Genomic DNA, 21,800 nt, shown 5'->3' with positions numbered 1-21,800 from the left:
CCTGTATATGTAATATATTTTTTTCTAAGTTCTATTTTGGACGAAATTGGATATTTAAACAAACATTAATTATTCAACTGTTCTAAGTTGCGTTAGCGGTATATTGTCTTATACGGTAATAAGTAGGGCCCGGATTTTTATGCAAATGCATATTCTTCTACATTTGACGTATACTAATTCTGATTAAATATCTTGATGTTTCGTAAAACATAGATTCTACTGTTTATTTTATTTTTTTTGCGTATTTTGCATATTTGAATCAAAATGCGTACTAATTGCATATTTCAGGGTAATTACATAAAATGTGCATATTTAATAAATACTTAATAAAATATTTTAAATTTTACTCAAAGTTTGATATACATGCCGATTTTGCTGGATCGCCGACGTTCCTGAAAAATATAACTCGACCGAATAAAACAAAATATTTTATAAAAGGGAATTCCGTGACAGACGTATAGACGTATTATAGACGTTATCTTATAGATAAATATATATATATCATAATCTGATTTCTGGGACATGTGTGGGACATGGGTATAAACGTGTCATGTAATAGAAAATCACAGGTTACACAACATTTAGAAATTTCAAAACACATCGGAAACTATTAGTTGAAAACTAATAAAGAATAGATCAGTCAATAATTTATTCAAACATCGTTTACTCAAGCTAGAACAAATAACAAACATTTAAATGAGTTTAACAACGATTTAACAACGTTTATGGTAGCAAATAACATCCCTTTATGGAAATTAAAAAACGTAGAATTTAACAATTTTTTTGAAAAGTATATTAAACTAAAATTACCCGATGAATCGACTGTGCGGAAAAACTATGTTCCATTATGTTACGAAGATGTATTACGTAAGATTAGGAAGGAAATAGGGAATAGTTCTATTTGGGTAACAATAGACGAAACTATTGATGTCCAAGGACGATATGTCACAAGTGTAATAATTGGTTCTCTGTCTTCTGAAAATTCAACAAAACCGATTGTTTTAACTGTTGAACATTTAGAAAAGACAAATTTTCATAAAAAAAATTTCTAAATTATAAAGAAATAAGAAATGATGATGAAGACCTTGCAGAGTTGTCACAAGAAGATATTTCTTGTTTCAAATACGCACCCATTGTGTTAGCAGACGTGGAGAGAAGTTTTTCGAAATACAAGGTGATGCTACGCGACAATCGTAGAAGTTTTCAATTTGCTAATTTAAAAGCACATTTTGTGACATCATGTTGGTACTTATTCAATAATTATTAATTATTACACATTTAAAATATTATATTTAAATTGTATTTTTTTTCATTTAATACTATATTTTTTAATTTTTTAATTTTTTTTTAATTTTGATTTTTTAAACAATACATTTTTTTGCATATTATTTGCATATTTTTGAATTTTTGAGTGCATATATGTGTGCATATTTAACAAAAACTGTTGCATAAAAATCCGGGCCCTAATAAGTAATAACAATAATACGTATGATATACTATTATAATAGTTAATAATATACTAAAATATAAACTATGTTTATGAAGGGACTTAAATCTTTTAAGTATATAATATAATATATTATTGCATATTGATACAATGAAATTTAAAAAATATTCAGATTAGTCTTAACTTATTCCCTTCTTGTTTATACTGTATTACTAATAGAAAAATATAATACTAGTAGTATTATAAATAGGCGATAAAATATACCTACTTAGAAACAGAGACAGACAGTGTGTCCCCGCTCAGAATTGTTTTTAGTATGCAATTATTGAGTTCAATTATAGTGACCTACTCTATGACAGGATTCACTCGAAACCTACTATACAGCAGAGCGACTTCCCAGTTTTTTTTCAACAATAAAGGCACAGAAAATATTATGAATTATTACGGTATTTTTTAGTTAACGTTTAATATAATGTATCTTAGTATCTATTACAGCTATAGTTTTCATTATAATAATATAATTTATAACATTTAATAAAACAATTTTGGAAATTACCGTTTACCATTTTGACGATTGATACTACTTATAATGATAAATGATAATGAACCGAGTATCAAAAAAGAGTCAAAACAATAAGATACATAACATTAATTGTTTAGGTTAGTTTCGAAAAATCAGTCATTACAATAAAGCCAATCATGCAATATTTAGTGATTTACTATTTTTTTTTTAAATTGTATAAGTCATCGATACGTTTGAATTGGCTGCATGCATTTATTCTGAATAATCCAGCTTTTAAGAAATTAAATCTATTTTATCTAAAGAATAGTTATGACAGCTGTCGATAACAAATAAAACGTATTATTCAAACCTTATAAATTACGAATAAAGAAACAGTAGATTGTTACTACGCAAATTTTTCTTTTACGAGATACACATCTCGGTTATCCAATTACCATGTTTTAACAAGGATTATTTTGTTGTTTTATTGAATTTATTTCCCGATATTATAAAATGTCTAACATGTTTGAGGTATTTAATGGAATGGAATGAAGAATAAGTTCTAGTAATATTAAAATCACCTATACATACAACTTTTCTAATAACATTTTTCAAGTATATGAGAATGCATACAAATTCTTATAATATTCATCAGCATACTGAACTCACCAAAATTGAACACACTTTATTCGGATTCATAATTATTTTTTTTTAAATCGTATGATAGTATGTATCTAGTTGATTATTATTTTTATTATTTAATACACATATATATACAATATAATGAATAGGTGTATAAGCATTGTTATAGTGTAATACTATAATCTAAACTCTACTAAAAACGTTTAAAAAAAAAAAATTATTTATATTCTTGTATTTTGCAATTTAATTTCACAATTATAATTAATTTAATTTAATAAAAGCTGAAAGGACGCCAATGTTGAAATAAGAAATTAGTTTATAATAGAAATAATAATAATGTTTAATGTGGATGGAATTTCTTCACTGATCATTATATTTATAAAATGTAAGTGTGTAATAATTGAATGAATATTTTTAAACTTATTTGAACCCATGAACTTTGTACAATCAATCATCGTTTTGGGTTGATTACCTACTCGTGATTCGTGATTTTGTGTATCCATAGTTTATTATTTTTAATTTGTAAACGATAGCAGTAGGTATAGATCATGTTTTGCCAAAGTTATAAATAGTTATACTAATATACCTAATTAGTTATAAATTATGCAAAGATTTGGAAAGGAAAAATCATCGGAGTGATAACAACATAATATTACAATGACACATAATTAGATTAATAAAATCTACTATAATATATTTTTCAATCGGAAGCAATAATAGGGTCTGCAGTAACCGGATTTACAAACAATAACTACATTAAATATAATGTATTTACAATCATTCGTGTTTCGTAATAATAAAATAATAATAATAATAATAAATAGTCGAAATAAATAAATGTGGTTCCCTTGCGGTATAATTGACGTGCGGAAGATGGAGCTGCATCGATGGGGTGACATGAGCCCACACTCTTCTCACACAGACACACACACGAGTCGCGATGCAAGTCGTGTCAGCGTATTCGGAAAACGTCTAAAACAGATGTAAAAAACACGATCGTGAATATAAAAAAGTTATTAATTGCAATCATTACAATATTGCAATACTATGCACTGCAGGTCAAACGAAATCGTCGTCGTCCTGTGCACAAGTGCAGCGTACGAGTAAGTACACGGATTCAGGATGGGGGGGGGGGGGGGGTGTATGTAATTTATTATCATCAAGTTATAATATCAAAAAGTTGTTTGCAATAATTATCATATTGCAATACATAATATCGGCACTGCAGGTGTACTAAAACTGTAAAACGACATCTCCGTCGTCACAAGTGCAATACGAAAGAATGGGGGTAGGGTATGTAATTTATTATTATCGTTAAATGATCGCGTTTCGTACCTATCTGACTTGGTTGGAACCGTAGGCCAACTGTTGAGCGTGTTCTTGGACGCTTCTGGCGTAGTGCGCTGGTGGGGCACCATAGATTCCGGCGTCGTGGGTGGTCAGAGATGGTGGTGATTCGGAAGCCTTCTTCACCAGCTGGAAGATGGCCAGACCGATGGATATGACGAACGAGAAGAACGACAGTTGCAGCGCGTTCCATGCCTTCAAGCCCAACACGCCGATGGCGAGCGGGATCAATGTGAGCGCCTTGAGCATGACGAACACCATGATGGGCATGAGGATCTTCTTGAGCTTATGGCGTTTGCCTGGAACGAAATGGGTGGGCGCGTCGTGAGTACGAAAGCGTAACGCGAAATCGCGGTTATTGTATCGTTGGTCGTATACGACTGCAGTTGTACTCACTTCTTGGCTCGGCGGAGCTGGGAAGTCTCAGGGTCAGACCGAGTTCGTTCTCTTCCAAGTTCCTGGGCGACAGGGTGACGGTGGCGCCTCCGAGTTCCACGGACACGTCGCGCTTCTCGATGAGCTCCTGCAGTTGTTCTGTGATTCCCAGATCTTCTACGTTGTTGCCATCCTGTAAATAATAGACGGGGACGATTAACAAAAAAATATATATAATAATTGAAAACGTCGTGTCGGTCCATCGTGCCAGTAAACGTGCGATCCGATCGCCGCCGTCGTTGTCCTAGGTAAGTATATACCTGTAGCTGTCTGTCGTTGGTCAGCGGTGATCCGTACGTGACGGCTATCAGTGCGGCGGCGGACAGGAGCAAACACGAGAAACGAGCCATGGCGTGGGTGTGCTTACAGTTTGTGCAGTTTGTAAGTATGTGTGACTACCGACTGTGGTGGTGCGAGTGTGGTGTCTGATCGTCCGCGTCCTAGGGTTATATACCAGGAACCCGGTGTCCGAAAACTGTCGCTAGAGTTAGGGGGGGATACGTACGGGACGCGTATAGGATGTCCCCCGTTTAATCACGTTTTCGACAGCTATAGCTGTCCGGAGCGCGGCTGAATATTAATCGGGGCCCCGATGTACATATGTGTGTCTGGTGAAATTACTATCGACGATAGGTCACGAGAACGTATAATAATATTATATTGGACTGTCACTGTTATAATTATTATGTGTGGCGTGTATACCACCTATAATATTATATGTTGTGGATTTTCGCGAGAAGTTATTTATTTTTTTACGTGTATAATATTGTGTCCCGTACCTATAACCTCTTAGTGAAGACGTTCATTTTTCGGATATCTGACCGTTTCACGAAATGGAAACCATGCGATACATAACGCGAAAAATGAACAAAAAATATCACTATATGCACTACAAATTCAAATCTGTTTTAAGAATTTTGGTCACTTGACACTTCAATATATCAATCGGTACGTTGACATTTGACATAGAACACATCTAAATTCCTGTGGCACAGCCTTTGATCGTTTTGTGAAAATAATTGTAAAGCGATAAAATAATAATATTTTATTTATTAATTTGTATAAAAAAATTAACATATTGAATTAAAAATATACCAACGATACATAAAAAAAAAAATGGGCAAGTGGGTACTGCTCTGCTGTACATTAGGTGTCGTGTGGTCACTCTATAATGTATGTGTTAAATTTGAATTCAATGATAAATCATTGCATATAAAAAATACGGCAAAATACGATTGAGAACGTTATTTTTTGTAACACGATTGAGAACACTTGATGTTTAATTTTTTTCCTACGTTGCCAAATTTAATCAAACAATAATTTGAGCACGATAATCTGTTGATATTGAAATCATTTAGAAATATAATATGTAATTAAAATTCTAATTTAAACTCAAGAAGAAACAACATTGAAAATAGCTACGATAGAACAGGGTCAAGTTACTAAAGATAATATTATGTCTATGCTCTATGGTAAATGTTAATAGGTTAAGTAGATTTTGAGGCTTGGATGATTTGAAAATGTTAGTAATTACTGATTACTAATAAATATTGATCTATCAATATAAATAATTTGTAAAAATGATTTAAGTATAAGAATACTCAGAATACTATACATATAAAATTACATAGATTATATTTTTGTAAAACGATATTTAAGGAATATTATTAAAAACGATTCTAAAGCTAAGATGGTGTATCAGCCTATATAATATATTACTAATTGTATTTTATGATACTATTGCTATTAAAGCAATTTATTTTATTATTAGTGTTATTATACTTATACAATTTAGGTTGAATTAACTTTTCTCCAAAATATTGCATTTTAAAATGTCTTTGTGTGTATAAAATATAGTTAATATACTTTCAAGTACTTGCGAATAATATTTTTTAATTAAAACAAAATAACTAAAATTCTTATTATTCGTTTAAATATGTCGTACACATTTGAACTTAAAATATCTGTAAAAAAATCTGTGTTCAAACATTTTTTTGATTTCAGCACGGACTGCTTAAAATAAACCTTATTTTAAATTTCCAATTCTTACCTATAAAAATTGAAAATTTTACACATTTTTAAACATAGAAAAAAATCGTGTATATTATCTATATTGTTTAATATTTTAGTTAATTTACAGGTGAATTGGACATATCCAATATCGAAAAATTTGAAATTCATAACACTCATAAAAAAATATTGTGACATTCCGGAAAACTTTTTTTTTCAGAGATGGATAAATTATAATGAGGGTTATTAGATACAAAAAGGAAAATCCTTATGAACTTCTAGCTCAAAATATTTTGTAAATGTTCGTGATTTTGACAAATTTTATCAAAGTTCTGCTTCAGATGCTCATTACAACGTATTGTGAAGTTATGCTCAACGTTTTATTTAATTACACTAATTTTGAACATTTTAATCAATAATCATGTAGGGAAAATGGTCGTTTGTGTTATATGAGACAAAGTGAAAGACCTTATCGTGAAAAATATTTAATAATATCAAATTTGAGGGTTCTTTTCATAAGAAAGGGAATTTTTTCATAGGTATTTTATGATATTCGATTTTTACTATAGATATATTCTACTATGTGGCTATCTGTGTTATAATTAAACCTAACCTAACCATCTGGGAATATCGAGGCGGACTTAATTGCATGCATATCTACATATATGTATATATTATAATATCTAAGGTGCATAACACAAAAAAGTGCAGTATACATTCCACTAACAAACGAGTGAGGTACTATACAGTATACGTACCACCTGTAGCGGTTCTACTATATCGTCACGTCTTTATTTGAATTTTCTGAAATATAATTTTTATTTAGTTAGACCCTGCAGCAATATAATAATATTTTATTGTACATGTAATATTGTTACGATAGCCCAGTGTTGAAAAATCGTCTCGTTAGTCTGTTATTGTTTTAAATGAATTCTAAGTGAGACTTATATTGGTTTTACAATGATGTGCATTTTAATTCATTTTTTTGTGTCTATCATCAGAGTATCAGACATCAAGTTTTGGAGCAGTAAAAATATTTCTGGTGGTTTCTGGTAGCAAGTTGTATCTTGTTGATATTTTTTTGGGAGTAGGGTAAGAAATAACGAATTCCGAGTAATTTTCAAAATCATCGTATAAGACAAAAACAAAACTACAGGAATAAAATGTACCCACGCAAATCCAGTTTTCAACCACATCGATTTTGTATTTTGTTCGTAAGTCGCTTTACGAAATTTTTCGTTTATTTACGAATTTGACATCTTCTTGAAATATTTATTTATCATTTTATAGACAATACCCAGATAGCAAAGAATTATTTTTTTTTATGTTTTAAAAATATCATTCTTGTAATAATATGATATCATTATATTTTTCAAAATATTTTGCCTCAGTTTTAAATATTTATAGAGTTTTGATATTTTAAAAATTGTTTAGTTCTATATTCACTCACACCTTCCTACAGTACGGTGGTATTGACTATTAATGTTATAAGTTATAACTTATGAGATAGGAACAATAATTATTATTAGATATATGCAATTATGTTTTTGAATAATTTTAATACTTATCAAAAATAAAAGTTTTTTTTATATATATTTTATTTATATATATTTTTGTATATTTCAAAGTTATAAACTCATCAAATATAATGCTATACTGTAATTAGGAAGTTACAAATACTAGGTTATTATTCAAATACTACATTAGAAAATAGTCGTGTAGGTACAAAAAAAAGAAATTTATAACTACTTATTCGTTTTTAGATAATTCCGTGCTATATTCTATATGAACACATAATAATTACCGATTGTTTCAAGAGAAAATATAGAAAGGGTTTGACGGAAGTTCTAAATTGAATTATTAATTTACGAACATAGAGTTAGGGCCAATTTCGATTGTGCAGTTGTGAATATTGATCAGCGAAAATGCGACAATGTAATATCATCACGATTGCCATACATACCTACGAGTAGCTTCATCCTGTAACACTAAATTATATTTCTACAAATTATATTAATTGATTTCCCTTTTCCGTAGAGTCCGAGTGATTATTATTTTTAATTTATTATTTTATTTTAAATTAATTGTTTAACTTAATTAGTCGCCTAAGCTTTGTCTTGATTCCTTGAGGTGTGCTTTACAGCTTAAAAACATTTAGTTGTAACTATACCATTCAACAGTTATTACACTTTCGTTATCAGATTTAGTTGGAACTTGGCCAAATATTTGTCTGTTTTCCTATCAACTCTAGATCGAATACGTCAGTTTATTTTTACTGTCGAATTCCTTTATACATTTTCTATGTACTGTATAATTGTACTTAATAAATCATACATTTAATCTGCATATAATGCTTAATGTCTGAATACGTACCTACTATGTATGTTTATTTTGTCTAACAATTTAAAACTGTCTACGATCTATTTTACGAATGCTACCAAAAATATTAATTCAAAATTAATTTATGATTTTTATAAATATTTAAGATTTGGTGCTATTTAAATGTAGTGAGTAATTATAAATAGTTTGTGAGATAATAATTTATTAAAAATAATATTTTTGAAATATGTTAAGTGGTGACCTACCAATATTTAACTTGAACATTTTGTTTTCCAATTCAACGAGTGTGATATAATACATAAGTCATGTATTATAGACCTTTAGTGTATTGAGTTTAGTTATTTTATAATTTAAAATCTGTATAAAGTGTTATATACTTATATACATCAGTCTCAAATTAACTATGATAAGGAAAATTTAAAAAAATGGGTACATGGAGTACTTCATGAATATTTACAAATAAAAAAAAACACGAACAGGATACAAAGACTGCGCTATTGTTATTGACACGATTGAACGATTCACTCACCAATAGAAATCTTAATAATGTTTACAAAAACAAAAATTAAATACCACACTGTATAATATGCAATTTAAGTAAAATGTAACTTCCATTGATAACTCCCACAAAACGATAGTCAAAATTAATATTATAATAATATGCTGAATAAAATGTCCAATGAAAAGACAATATTATAAAATGGCTAACGAAGAGACGCACATTAATAATTAGGACGTCATGCCGCCGTGGCGTATGTGTATATTAAAGCAGTTAAGTTTGTAGTAACGTTGAAAATATACCTTCTTGTTGAATTTCGTCTCTGTACAGCTAATCGCTTTTCTTGAGTACATAATATTTGTACTATGCATAACTACTAATATTCATCTGTTGTTTTTTAATGACGAGAATTATTTCAATACATTTCAGTAGGTATAATATTATGTTTTATTATTAGTACGATATGATGGCTTCAATAGTTCATATTTTTTTAGTATTCTAGTTTTAAGTCGTTTCAATTAAAAGACGGAATATAATTTTCAATTATTACGACATTGCACTCGCGACACAGTCGTAAAAGAATTACGCAAAACTTGATTTTAATGTACGCGTTTGGGTCTTCATTTAAATAAGTATTTGTGCGTCGTGGAATTAGTGCTCATTATTTTTATCAGCCATTCCTCCCCTCTGAAAAAAAAGTTAGGATAATAGTTTCATTGTTGCTTTTTGAATCATGCAATCCGTGCCAAATAAATAGATTTTAAACAAGACTGAGAAATTTAATGAGAGATTTTTGTTTCTACTTCAATAATTTAATCAAAACAAACTATTTAAAATGACGTGTGCTTAAATAAATATAATTTTAATATAGTTGGAATGGTACCAGCTAAAGTAAATCACATTTAACCATGAAAACTTGACAAGTTGGTAATGATTTGTAAAAATAAAGACGGACTACATGGTTTTTTACAAGTTATTTATAAAGAATAATTCAAATTAAATAATACATTTCTACGAGTATATACGAATTAATCCTTTGATATACCTCCATACTTTTATGAAAATTAATTTTAAGTGCACTATAGTTATTATAGTTAAACAAGGTGTACCAGAATTACCTGATAAATGAAATAAATTTTACAATTCTAACCAATATTAACAATTTTTTATACACAACTATATATATATAGTTATATATATTTTTTTATATTTAACTATAATAGCTGTCCCGCCCGACATTGTCCGTGCCAAAAATATGTTTTATTAAAAAAAATATTTGTCAAAAAATATGTACCTATGCATTATTTAAACTAATAAAATTATTTTAATAGGTAATGCAATATATGTAACCAAAAGCGACCATTTAAATAAACAAAATCATTTTCATATTACGTGAGCGGAAAAAAAATGCAAGAGTGATCTACCCTTTAGCTAAATATATAGGGATTGAAATAATATTAGGTTATATTTCTGTATTATACTCTTTCAATTTAAAAAAAAATCAAGATTATCTTCAGAGTGATTCCCAAAAACGTGCGTGACAGCGATTTTTTTTAAAATAAATAATGTATAATCATATTAAATTTTTTTGGAAAAATTTAAATAGAAAATTGTACCTAAATCTAATTTTATAAAAAAGTTGATCGTAAAAACGTTTATTTAAGAAAAGTAGTTTAATTTTGGCAATTTTTTTAAATATCAATGTTATTTAGAGTAAATTAATTAGGAAAAAAAAATATTCTTTTTGGCAATTTTCAGACATACTTACCTAAATATTATATCTTAAATTATTTGTTATCCATATAGTTTTCATAATTATTTCATACCTTTAACTAATATACATTTTTAATTTTTAATTCGTCGATTATCTCTCTTATATATTATATTTTAATAATGAATTTTTAAATAATATATAACATAGTATTATTATGTATATACAATATTATATGTAAATATCCATAAGTGGCCTTGACCATGTATCGAAAATGCATTCTCAGGACATCGTTTTCCAATGATTTATTTTTTTCTCTAAATTACGCCTATCTAATCTTAATATATTTAATAGTTGTAATAGCTGTATAATCCTTACTATTTAGTATTTATAATGTATCATGTCAGTGTTTAAGTTTCACATATCAAATACAACTAATTAGATAGGTACTGCATAAATTGTAACTATAAAAAAAAGTCAAAAGGACGTACGAACTAGATTTTACTGAACTTTCGTAATAATCAATCGTGATATTGAGACGAGTCTTGCTTTGGATTATCTACCTCTGCTCAAGACAATATTTGATATTATATGTTAGAAATGATAACGATAATTCGTCGTTTTTGAAAAATATCTTACTATTACCTACTTACTATCTCACTGCTATTATATATTTTATACCTTTACTTATTAGTAAATTATTTTAATATAGAAGGTTATTTTTGATGTAAAATATCTAAAACTATAAATACTTGTTTAAAGTATCACACCTGTACTCATAAAATACGTCAATTGTGTCATATGCTACGTTATCTATAATATCACTATTGGTATGTATGCGATTTTTCGTCATGAAAAAATGTTCTGTGCCGTACGCGTGATACGCATACCTATATTGAAAAAATAATTAATTGTGATTCCTTTAACTATTATGAGTATTACCTATTTAATTTTACCGATATATTAGGTATAAGGGAAAATGAGATAGTAATTAATTTGTTTCATACAAATATTATCAACATAACGTCGTATTTGGCGTAATACCGTTCGACTCAAATGTTTGCAATTTCAATAAAACTCAATCGTACATAAAAAAAAAGGTTAGATTTTAATCGTTGTTTTCTTTTTTCCAAACAATAAAAATAATAAATAAATAAATAATTAAATTACAAACGCAAAATAAATATTAAAAAAAAAATCAATAAACAATACATAATGTAATATTATGTCTGCGTGAGCTCGATCGAACCGTTTACAATCAGAGGCTGTGATGCATCACTGTTCGGGCTGTTGCGCGCTGTACGCCCTGGCGTGAGCGTATCCGTCGTGGTGGTGTGTGTGCACCGGCGACGGGTAGTGCAATATTTCCACGCCGACCACTTTGGGCTTGGTGAACCTGTAGATGACCATCGCGGCAGACAGGACCAGTGACAGCAGACCCAGGGTTAGGGCCTTCCACGTCTTCAACGCGATCAGGGCGATGGCGATCGGGATCAGTACGGTGGTCTTGAACTTCAGGCCCAAGAGGAACGGGATGACTATTTTGCGGACGAAACCGCGGCCTGGAAAATTGATCAAATTTAGTTTTTTTTTTAAATTTTAATTTGGTTTGTTCTGTTCGTTATACGACCGTGAAACGGAAAACAAAACAATAGTGTCGTATATTAGCATAACATCGCACATTATTATATTGCAAACATTTTTTTTATAAAGTATTCAAATACATGTTTTCCGAATAGGTAGGTTTTCCTATGTATCTTGTTCATCGAAGTGAAAAATACTTTATATCTCAACGCTGATAATAATATTATAGTATGTAATCGAAAAATATAAAAGTTTAGATCTGTGTAAATAAATCGTCCCTTTAAAGCGTTGTTTTTAATATTTTATACCTTATGATTAAAAAACACGACGTTTAAATCGATTCTGTAAAAATGTGAGTAATTTAACTTTTGAAAATAAATAAGTTTTATAAGTAGTACTGAATAAGTATATTTTGTTTTGTTCCCCCATAATTTGTATAATTTATGCATTTTATTTCAAAAAATATCGAAAAAGTTAGAAGTTACAATGCAACAATATGAACTAAATAGAGCGAGTACAATTGAGATTGATGATAACCGTGAGCATACAATTTTTAAAATAATATTTCTAATACTTTGATGATAAAGTATTTTAATACTTGTTGTGCTTTTAGTTATTCGACCAATATTTACGCATTACTTCATAATAATAATATTATATAGGCTCACGAGTCTTACTTCGGCCTTGTTGGGCGACGGCGGAGTGGCCTTGGTCGACCAGTGGCATTTTCACTTGTCCAACGGACGATCCAAGTTCTTCGGGCAGGCTGACATGGAGCTCGTGGGTGCTCAAGAAGTCGTCGATTCTGTCCAACATTCGGAGCGCCGAGTTACCGTCGACGGCCTTCTTATATTCCTCACCGTTGGGAATCTGTGATATAGCGTGCATAATATGATATTAATATAATTTATTATCGACCACGGTACGTCCGATAACCACGACCATGCAGTAAAACGTGGTAAGCGGACGACTCGAGTTCGTGTTGTGGGTTATTAATAAAATTATCTTACCGAGTTGGCGACTTGATCTTCGTCATTGCTGTCGTGGGTGCGTTTCAGCGACAGGTCCCTGGTCAGCCTGAGCTCGGCCTTGTCCGCGGTCTGGCCGATGAACTTGAGAAGTTTGGGCTTGGCGCACGACCAATCGGTACCGCAGTCGTCCAACAGTTTTCCACCGAATTCCAGTGCGGTTTCCGTCGCCTACACACAACGTAATATTATATTGACATACATAAAGCGACAAGAATAGTAAAAAAATATTATTATTATTATTATGGTGGTCGCTTTTTTTTTTTGCGATAATTATATCGTCGCACTTTATTTACCTGAGCGGCGGCGAACAGCGACAGTGCAGCGGCGCAACATAACACGGAAAGACGATGCATCGTGGAAGAGGTTGATCGTACGAATGAACGCTCTGGACACGCGGTCCCGTGCTTATAATGTGATGGGTCGGCTGAATTATCGATCGCCTCCTGAATGCCTAATCGTACCACCGAGGAGGCCACCGCTGCAGAATGCGGACGACACCCTTTCTACTTTCTTCGGCCGAAATTTTCTCAAATCACGTACGGCGCAGATTGTATAGTACTTGCCTACTATATTATACATCGATGATCCTTTTTTGGTTTCGATTATTGGAACGCCCGTGAACGTGTACCGGCCACCGGTCAAAATATCACCGAAAAATATCTCGTGTGCACTGTACAATAGTACAATATGTGCCAATATAATAGGATATATATTGGAAATATGCAAATATAATATCACTATTATTGATTGTCTCAAAATAATATTCAACTATGTAACTAATAAAATCAGTGCCCGAGTTTTTTTAATTCTATGCCATGTCGATATAAAAATAATATTCAATGTTATAAAAGAAACGTTAAAAAAATTTTTAGTTTAAGTCATTCACTTTTATTTCAAAAATTAGAGAAACAAAAAAGCTATCCTGAAAAGTTAGAAAAACGAAAAAAGTTCGTTTTGAATTAAAACCATCAAACCCCTCAATTTATTTCAAAAACAGAAACCATTGGTTAGCAATTTTAACACCTGTCAAATTAAATTATATTATATTTTTATTTAAATTAAATACATTTAATCATGGTTGGGATATTTAAGACATTTTGTTTTTAACTCTTGAGTTGATATTATGAAAAGTTCATTACTTATTTTTGAAATGTTCAGGTAGCAATTGAGCAGACATTGATCTTTGAGTAAAAGACATAAGGAATTAACGAAAACTCATAAAAAAAATTGGTTTATTCTATTATAATTATTATCCAAAAAATAATAATCATGAAAACTTGACAACTTGAAGAATAATAATTCATTCCTGGAAGTTTTATTCTCAGTTCTACCTACATAATATTATAATCCAAAAAATCTGGTTTGGAAAAATTTTAATGTTCATAATATATTTTATATTTTTTATGAGAATTCTTTCAAATACTTTCGAGTAATGAGCATTAAATTAGTGCATTTAATTTAGTACAATATTGACATATTCTGTACTAAACCATGTGTGCATATGCTCTATAAATATTTTTTAATTCTGTTGCGGGACATGAAACCATGCTATATTGGATCATTAATCTCCCCCTAAAATATGCTAAAATATGTATGGAGTACTGAGTAATGTAGGTAAGTGCGAGTTATAGAGTGTTTCCAGTTTTCACGTATATACGGTATATTATATGAAAATAATGGTTTCAATAAAATTATTTGTAATATAAATATATGCATTTTGTCTTGTGCTGACACTCGGTACCTTCATAAGGGCGCTGCATTTTTATTAACCCCGAGCGTCAAATTTCCTAGATCTGCCACTGATGATACATGTATAATGTATTAATGTATTATACCTACACCTGAAACTCATCACACTAAGTACAGATAATTATAATAATTATGTGATATACCTACACAGAGCGATTTGTTGAACATGTTGCGCAATCTCCTTTTATAGTTTTATCCTTTGATTATGCATTTATTCTCATTTTGATTTTTGAAATTGTTTGAGTACCTAGCTATACTGAAAGAGTGAAAGACCATATTTTAAATTTGTAATTTAAATTTATATACAATTTAAGACGTCTGGTTTTTTTTTTAAGTTGATGTATAGAACAATGTTTACTATTATGTATGTTATTATTAGGTTCTTAATAATTAAAAATTACGAAAATCAGAACATATAAGTAAAATAAGTACATTATTAAAATAAAAAAATTGGGTTGAACGTGCTGGCTGAATTGTCTTCGAAATATCGATACTACCGTGACTTCGACAAGTACATCATATAATACATTTATTTGTCATACAGCTGGGCGTGCTATACAAAGGGATTACTACAACATAATATTATTATAATATCTTACGACCTTACGGTTGTTCTGCAGGTACGTCACGTTAATAGGTATTTACAATAACTCGCGATGGTATATTATCCGTCGAGAAATAATGAGGATTGTTTAGTATTCGAAATCCGATGTAATACAATGCATATCTTAGCGACGAATATAGCATAATATAACTCATCATAAGTGGCATTTTTACTGTACGTGTAGTTTAATAATATTATCCGACACAGTTATCATCATTCATTAACAATCATGGCAATTGCAACTTTTAAAACTATAAAGATGTTAGCGGCCTTTTTCAATATGAAAATAATGAAAATCATTAGCAGATAATTGAAATAGGTATTAAACAATGGATAAATTAATAGTCCTGGAAAACATTACAATATTACTATATCTATTAAAATAAATGTATAATTTATTTAATTCACGTTTAACTTTAGAGTTAAACGGGTAACATAAAATAGCTACCTAAGGACCCGGCCACATTGCAGTATTTTATTATATATGAAAATAAATTATCAATTATATATAGTATAAATAAACTATAGAATATCTATAAAATGTTTTATTAATGATTTTGATTAATAATTATATTATTATCCAAATGGCTTATAAGGTACGCAATAAAAGTCCAAAAACCAAATGTTTAGTAAATTGTATACAGGTTTGTATGTATTATGTATTATGTATAATTTGTACTGTTACGTAGGATTAAATAAATTAAACAATTTTGTAGTCCACCGAAATTTTTTCAATAATACATACATTGTCAGATGAATTATAGGTAGCCAGGTAGGTAGGTATTATACAGTAGATAGTAGTACAGAAACCTAATCTACACAAATAGGGAGGGGAATGGGGGAAATCAATTTGTACACAACATATTTTTCTACATTGAACCTAACCTAACCTAACTATCTATTACAGTGACTCACTTGTAAGCTACTGTACTGCAGAGCGACACCCATTTGCCCACATTATTTATAAATGGACATAACAAATTATATCATAGACCAAATCCGTCAAATAGAATGATAATTACGATGATAATTATTTTGCTATAAATTATAATTCAATTTTAATTTTTTTTACTATTCTTACTAATTTTAATCTCATTGAACAGAGTATACTAGGTATAAACTCAATGCTATTTTGAATATATTTAGATTTATTTTCAGTTTTTACCTATTTTCAAATTTATACTACAACTATGGGGGTGCGTAAGATATTCTAATCTATCAAAACAGTATTTCAGTTGAAAAGAGTAATATCTTCGTTCATTACAATGGAGTCAGATATTTAGATATTAATAATAATAAACGTGATTTCAATAGTATATCACTTCAATATATTAATATACATAGTCTGAAATGCATCGTAATATAATAAATGGTCGGCGATTTACATGGGTAATTTATTAATTATTACTAATTAATATAATAGATGAATCAAAGATATAAAGATAAATAATAACATAAATTATATTAAATAATAAGATAAATAAAGGAAGTTTCTCGCTAAATGTAATAGATTTACATTACACTAAACATGTATTTCTTATTAATTTAATTGTCGTATTAATCTCTATATAATGTTTATATTTTATATTACAACTTAATAGTAAACACTTGTAAACACTTCTAAAATATGCGTTCATAAATTCTTAAATACGTTTTTTCCGTGCAATTTGTTCTTATTTAGAAAGAGCCAATTTTAATTGATTTAATTTGTTAAAACTCCAAGTTTATACGAGTAATGAAAACACAAATTTTAAACGTTCGTTATGTTCCGTGCCTATATGTATATTGTATATTATGTTGTAATGTACGTCACGTTCGCAGTGCTCAGACATCCAGGCTCCGCCAACAGCGACGACGCGATTCTCGGCCGTGATGTCTGAATTTGAAATTGAATAGCTTTTATCACATACTTATGAGTAATTTTTATGTTTTTCTTATATATGGATATTGGTTCTACGACAATTGAGGGAATGAAAAAGAGCGAATACAAAATGAGCGAATAAAAATATGAGCGAAAAAATATAATATTATAATATAATTAAAAAATAAATTATTTGCACATACATATAATTATAGAATTAATACACTTATATTTCATATTTGTCATTTATACTTGCAATGAAAAATTATATGCGATACCTTTTAAATATTGAATTGTCGGAATATTATAATAATCGTCAACAATAATTTTTAGTAGGTAGTCAATTTATATTCAATAGGCAATTGGTGTAAATCATCGAGAATTTGAGGATTAGGTGGAGCTAAGCAATTTCTTTGTCTCGTTCTTTGAATTGTACGTTTCAAGTATGCGATCTGTGGAGGTGCACAAAAAACAATTGGAACTACAGAAGATGACGACTCACTTATTATAACTGCAGGATTATCTTGAGTTTCAACGACGTGGTTTTTAATATTTTCGACTGCTACTTTTGCTTAATTTTTAATTATATCGGCAACATGATTATGATCGGAAGAGCCTTTAGTAATTTCTTCGTATTCAAACATAGTAAAGTTTGTCTATACATCGCCAATATTCGACATCTTTATGTATTTTTTCTTTCCGATATAAAAAACTATTTAACTGTAGGAAAAGTTTTCCTTGTTATGACTTAATATACTGCATTATTACACGTTAAAGATCACATTAATATAAGAACTCCGGCGGACGACTAAAATGACAAACTCAACATAGGTACGATGACAGCTGCAGTCTTGGGTAGTATTTCGAATATAGTATTCCGAATACTTTTAGAATACTATTTCCAAAAGTATTTTGTGATGTATTCTGAATACTTTTATAGTATGGAAATTAAATTGTTTTATTTGCATGTTATTCCCATGCATTTGATTTAAAACAAAAATAAAAAACGTGGTATTATCATGTTCAAGTCAAAACGTATTAGTACAATTTAGGTAGATTTATTTTGACACTTAAACTTATTCTGAGTGTTTATAGTCGTCAGAAAATGTGTTACAGTTTTCCTTGATTTGTGAACATTTTGATTTTGGCAATACCACCTTTTGCATTTCCACCCTTCAATTATAACTGGTATCATTTCATATATTTATCAAAAATATTTTTAAGTATTCGGAATACTTTTATAGTATTCCAAATGCTTTATTCGGAATACTATTTTAAATTTTTCGTAAGTATTCGAGTATATTTTATTCCAAATACTTTTCAAAAGTATTTTACCCAAGACTGGACGACAGTGACTCAGATAAGACAAATGATCATAAACGTAATCTTATCGAATCGTTATTTTGTATTCGCTCTTTTTCATTCACTCTTTTTCTTTCGCTCAATTGTCGGGGTACCATGGATATTATCAATTATGTCATACGTATTTTACAAATGTGAATAATTAAATAAAAACAGATGTAATATAAGTGACTTGGTATTTTAAAATTCTCACTCAAATTATTAAGATTTCAAACACATAAAATCTCGAGCTCTATACTTATTGGGCACGTAGCCAGGGGGGTGGCTTGGGTGGGCCGGGCCCGCCTTACATTTACTTTGGCCCAAGGTCACTCCCCCCAAATTTATATTCAAAATAATTTTACTAAGTATCAAAAATATGCTATGCTTATAGCTTACATACATTAAATAAATCTATTGTGATAACTACTCGATAATACAATTTATTATTATTTTGATTATTATGTAACTTATATATAGATATATTATGTTAAATTTTATATCCGTAAAAACCGTTATTTTAACCCTTTAAAAGTATGCCCCACGAGAGGCAAGTTATGACCATTTTTAAAGTTGTACATTTTTTGTTCATTTTAAAATGATCATAATTTATAACTTACTTAAAAATAATAATATCAATAAAATCCTCGGATATGAAACTGTTATAATACTAATAAATAAATATTAAAAACAAATAATTGTAAATAAAATAATTTTGTTCTTATCATGAGTTTTTATAGGTACTAAGATTAATTAAAAAGTTGTTAAGTATTTAATATTTTAATGTTTTGTATTTTGCATATTAGATTATATTATATCATATCATATTATTTAGATAGATCGAATAAAATACAATTTTATATGTAATTTGTATGAGTGCTCCTTTAATTATCATGACTAGTATTGATTATTTTACCTGCGATATTTTCTAGCTCCTTTCATCGTATTAATTTTCAAACTCGTAACAATTTTATATTCCAAAATTTGTATATGCTTATATTATAAATTTGCATTTTATTGTGTTTTAATATTACATTCTTTGAATTATTGTTCATATTTTTAACTTTTAAGTAATTATAAATTAAAAATGTTTAATCAAACGTAGAACAGTAGCGTAATCAATATAGTTAATTATAGAATTATAGATTATTATTATTAATGATTAAAAAAATGTAGTCGTATACCTACTTTCATCAGAGAACGTAACAATATAATTATAATTTAACGAATTGGAATTTTCAAAACATTACGATTTACGGCTCAGAGTATGCAATGCCTTAGACACCCATGTTATAGAAATTAAGTGTGCTTTAAATTATTCCGGTGACTTGATGATTAAGATATTAGAGTATTAGATCCATCAGTAATGTGTGCCGCGACCTCACAATTAAAGCGACAACGAAACGTCGTGACGTGGTCGCTTGACATATTTAAAAAAAAAACAACCGCCATGGCAGTCGTAACCATATATACATAACCGTATATTTACTGACACGTATTTAAAAATATAATAATTATTTGATAACATTTAATAATAAATTTTGAAAATTTTTATAGTTTAACACCGGGATTCACTTCTCGTTTATTGTGATAAGTTTTGAACAAAATGTGTCTGAAATAATATCAACGATTGAACAATAAATTTATAATACATTATAACAATTAACAGTTTTATATTGATCAACTAACTAGGTACTAAGGCATCTAATATATATATGCCCCATATCTATATATCAGATATTCAATCATTTCTAAAAATCCGTTTTAGATTCTGAAGAATGAATTGATTCTACAATGTCTTGTGATTTTATAATATATATTTTTGTAGTTCTTTCATAAACTTTTGGAGCAGAAAAAATGTTTTTCAACTTTGAGGGTTCATAGTAAAAAAAATTCCACAAAATGAATATTGTTTCTGAGCGTCTGAACTCTGAAATTTAAATGTTCACAAAATTGGTTATTCCCTCCTAACACAATGATTTCTCATCAAACATTTTTCGTTTTCATTTATGGTATTTCAACAAATATTAAGCCAGAAGCTTGGATCATTTTACTGTTACTTAAATTATCATCTTCAATACGTCTTAATACACTAACATTGTTGGCCATTCATAAAGATGTGCCTATTAATTCAGAAAAAGTTCTTGACATTATGTCCGAAAAATCGAGAAAAATCAATATTTTAATAAGAATAATCAAAATACATTATTTAAACTGATTTATAAAATTGTTTTATATTTTGAATAAAAAGTATAATAAAATATTCTATAAATATTCTATAAATTGACCAGTTACAGAAGTAGTTAGTAGTGTAAAACGGTAAAGAAAATGGATAGAGATCATGGATTGAAACTTGAAAGTTGAAAGTATTGTGTTTTGAAATGTTTGGTAAATTATTATGGTTTTAAAATGATTATTAAAGTATGAATGTTGAAAAGCTTAGTTTTTGGTTGCATTATTTTACTTTTGATATTCATATGATATATCAAATACAGCTCACTAGGTACTATCTACTAAAATGGTAAAATACATAAATACATAATAACACAAAATTTGTAAATATTATTATTTGGGGAGGGGTGTAGTGTAGTGTACTAATCAAAACCTTTCTATCGTTAATTATAATATATATTATATAATATGTAAATATAAAATCGAAATGGAAATCTTTGTTACAGGTTGGCTCCGAAAATGCAT

The 21,800-nt window shown here is 29.1% G+C and overlaps 2 protein-coding genes across 3 annotated transcripts; both read right to left on the bottom strand.

Moving 5' to 3' along the window:
• Positions 1-3,259: 3,259 nt before the first annotated feature.
• Positions 3,260-4,809, bottom strand: LOC100159423. The gene is made up of 4 exons (XM_001949577.4): positions 4,634-4,809; positions 4,335-4,506; positions 3,927-4,237; positions 3,260-3,563 (listed from the first exon to the last, which is right to left on the bottom strand). The coding sequence occupies exons 1-3, from the start codon at positions 4,721-4,723 to the stop codon at positions 3,927-3,929; spliced, it is 573 nt and encodes a 190-aa protein (XP_001949612.1). The 5' UTR covers positions 4,724-4,809; the 3' UTR covers positions 3,260-3,563.
• A 7,209-nt stretch (positions 4,810-12,018) lies between these two features.
• On the bottom strand, positions 12,019-13,996 carry LOC100168314. Of its 2 annotated transcripts, none has more exons than XM_016804971.2 (4): positions 13,842-13,996; positions 13,528-13,716; positions 13,186-13,387; positions 12,019-12,495 (listed from the first exon to the last, which is right to left on the bottom strand). In XM_016804971.2, the coding sequence occupies exons 1-4, from the start codon at positions 13,899-13,901 to the stop codon at positions 12,209-12,211; spliced, it is 738 nt and encodes a 245-aa protein (XP_016660460.1). In that variant the 5' UTR covers positions 13,902-13,996; the 3' UTR covers positions 12,019-12,208. The 2 variants fall into 2 exon arrangements, with proteins under 2 accessions (XP_016660460.1, XP_001949537.3); XM_001949502.5 differs by having other exon boundaries at positions 13,195-13,387.
• Between the last annotated feature and the right edge of the window lie 7,804 nt (positions 13,997-21,800).

Source organism: Acyrthosiphon pisum, chromosome A1, assembly GCF_005508785.2.
Source record: "Acyrthosiphon pisum isolate AL4f chromosome A1, pea_aphid_22Mar2018_4r6ur, whole genome shotgun sequence".
Taxonomy (NCBI): Eukaryota; Metazoa; Arthropoda; class Insecta; order Hemiptera; family Aphididae; genus Acyrthosiphon; species Acyrthosiphon pisum.
Note: the sequence above shows the minus strand (reverse complement) of the source record. Positions and strands in the feature narration are given on the sequence as shown.

What these genes read in the sequence shown, in the direction of transcription:
- LOC100159423 (XM_001949577.4), bottom strand. Translation starts at nt 4,723, where the DNA reads ATGGCTCGTTTCTCGTGTTTGCTCCTGTCCGCCGCCGCACTGATAGCC. An exon ending in CCAACGACAGACAGCTACAG is followed by an intron (nt 4,507 to 4,633) that starts GTATATACTTAC and finishes TATTATTTACAG; the next exon opens with GATGGCAACAACGTAGAAGA. An exon ending in CAGCTCCGCCGAGCCAAGAA is followed by an intron (nt 4,238 to 4,334) that starts GTGAGTACAACT and finishes ATTTCGTTCCAG; the next exon opens with GCAAACGCCATAAGCTCAAG.
- LOC100168314 (XM_016804971.2), bottom strand. Translation starts at nt 13,901, where the DNA reads ATGCATCGTCTTTCCGTGTTATGTTGCGCCGCTGCACTGTCGCTGTTC. An exon ending in CGCTGTTCGCCGCCGCTCAG is followed by an intron (nt 13,717 to 13,841) that starts GTAAATAAAGTG and finishes CGTTGTGTGTAG; the next exon opens with GCGACGGAAACCGCACTGGA. An exon ending in ACAAGGCCGAAGTAAGACTC is followed by an intron (nt 12,496 to 13,185) that starts GTGAGCCTATAT and finishes TCAATTTTCCAG; the next exon opens with GCCGCGGTTTCGTCCGCAAA.